We start from the raw sequence: 1,826 nt of genomic DNA, 5'->3' as shown, positions 1-1,826 counted from the left end.
ATTTATTGCGGGAGTTTTTGTAAAATGTAAAAACTAAATTATTAGTTATAGTAGTCTTGTATTTCCCACATTGCCTTGAAGAATGCTCTTGTGGAAGTGACATATACATATATTTATATATATTATTTCAGCAATGTACATGTGTAGGAGTAAAAATATGTGCAAATGCACGGCCTATATGTTAGGAATATGCTCAATACATAGTTAGAAATTTTTTTTATAGTTGTAACAAATGAGTGGCCGTAGTATGTCGTACTCGAAATATTTTAGAACTTCTTAACTGCTGGATGGAAAAGTTCGAGTCCACCGAGGAATAGCATTTACGGTTCAGCATGCATTCCCAGCACATTATTAGACAAAAGATGAGCGCTACGCGGCAAGTATAGATACAATATACGGATGTTAAAAACCGTATATAACTATTATTCACTTGCGCTTGAGTATGATGGAATATAAGCTACATAGTCCATTCATATCCATACGCAATCATTCCTATGTATCCAGTTTAACTGAACAAACTATTACACCCTCGAACAAACTATTACACTCTGCTCACCTCATACGCTCAGTCACTCGTGGTCGAGTCATTCCATTGTTCGGAAAAGTATAAGACCTTAACACTGTCTCCAATGGCATGGCATTTCCTGTACTACTGTTGGCTGTGGTTCTCATAGGTGAGTGATAGTGTCTGTGAAGATTGGTGCAAGGATTTGGCACATCTGCTCGCCCATTTCGTACACTTGCAAAAAAACATGATTTTTTGGGTACACTCCTACTTATAGTAAACTTGCCATGTATTCTAAGACCAATAGAGCTTTGTGTATAGTGCACCCATTGTGTACTAATCCCATACGGCCGTAAACACACACTACTACGCACTCCATCTGTAACCACACTAGTTTTCATGCCATCGCATACTCGTGTTAGTGACCGCGTTTTGAGCCGTCTTTTGGCACTGTGTGCACACGCAATAACTTGAAATCCCATCATTCTATAACTCCAGACAAAGATATATCGATTTTTTGCTAATGAAGGAGGCTACTTCATACTATGTACGAGATGAGAGCTCGTTGCTATCTAACTTTCCTAAGGCACACGAGACAAGATGATCGCCAAATATCACTTAACGGTGTTGCTGTGTGCTTAGTCCGACGTAATATAATCAGACATTCATTGTGCATGCCATTATTTGATATACACACGGACAAGGTATGCGCTTATTCACTCTCTAGTGTGCATTGATAGTACCATGATAAATATTTGTAACACTATATTAAAGGTACATACTGTACGGCTTGATATCTCTGTACGGCTTGATATCTTAATGTCATACTATCCGAGTCATACATACATAACGCCAAAAAGCAAATTCCTCAAATGCACAAGGGACCGGGTCACCGGGAGAGTCATACAAATTCAAATTCTGATGACCGTCAACTTTTGCCATGACGCATGAAGAACCAATGGGCAAGCGACTACCGTTGGGCGGGATTTCTATTTATATATTTATCAATAACAGATCAGTGAGTCACTGATTCCGTTCCGTGCTCTTGATTTTTTCTCACCAATATTTTAGGGTGTATGAAGATGTATGTAAATATTTGAAATAAATGCACCTACCTTCACGTTTGTTCTGAAAACAACCTTATTCTATCGCGTATCTATATAGAGAGTCCACGTTGCATCGATATACTATTTAGGTTACAAATACAGTAAAGACGTCTATAGGAGCCCTTATCCAACATGGACGTGCAACTGAAACCGTTGTCGTTAACCTTGGTAGAGTACATAGAAGGAGATGACATTGGGAAGGTTATGGCGATTGT

General features: G+C 38.7%; 1 protein-coding gene across 1 annotated transcript; it reads right to left on the bottom strand.

Moving 5' to 3' along the window:
* Window positions 1–554: 554 nt before the first annotated feature.
* Window positions 555–1,261, bottom strand: SARC_02802 (hypothetical protein; the record flags this gene model as incomplete). Its single annotated transcript, XM_014303441.1, has 1 exon — window positions 555–1,261. A coding segment is annotated over exon 1 (436 nt), but the record flags the coding sequence as incomplete, so codon positions are not given.
* Between the last annotated feature and the right edge of the window lie 565 nt (window positions 1,262–1,826).

Source organism: Sphaeroforma arctica (genome assembly GCF_001186125.1).
Source record: "Sphaeroforma arctica JP610 unplaced genomic scaffold supercont1.130, whole genome shotgun sequence".
Classification (NCBI taxonomy): domain Eukaryota; class Ichthyosporea; order Ichthyophonida; genus Sphaeroforma; species Sphaeroforma arctica.
Note: the sequence above shows the minus strand (reverse complement) of the source record. Positions and strands in the feature narration are given on the sequence as shown.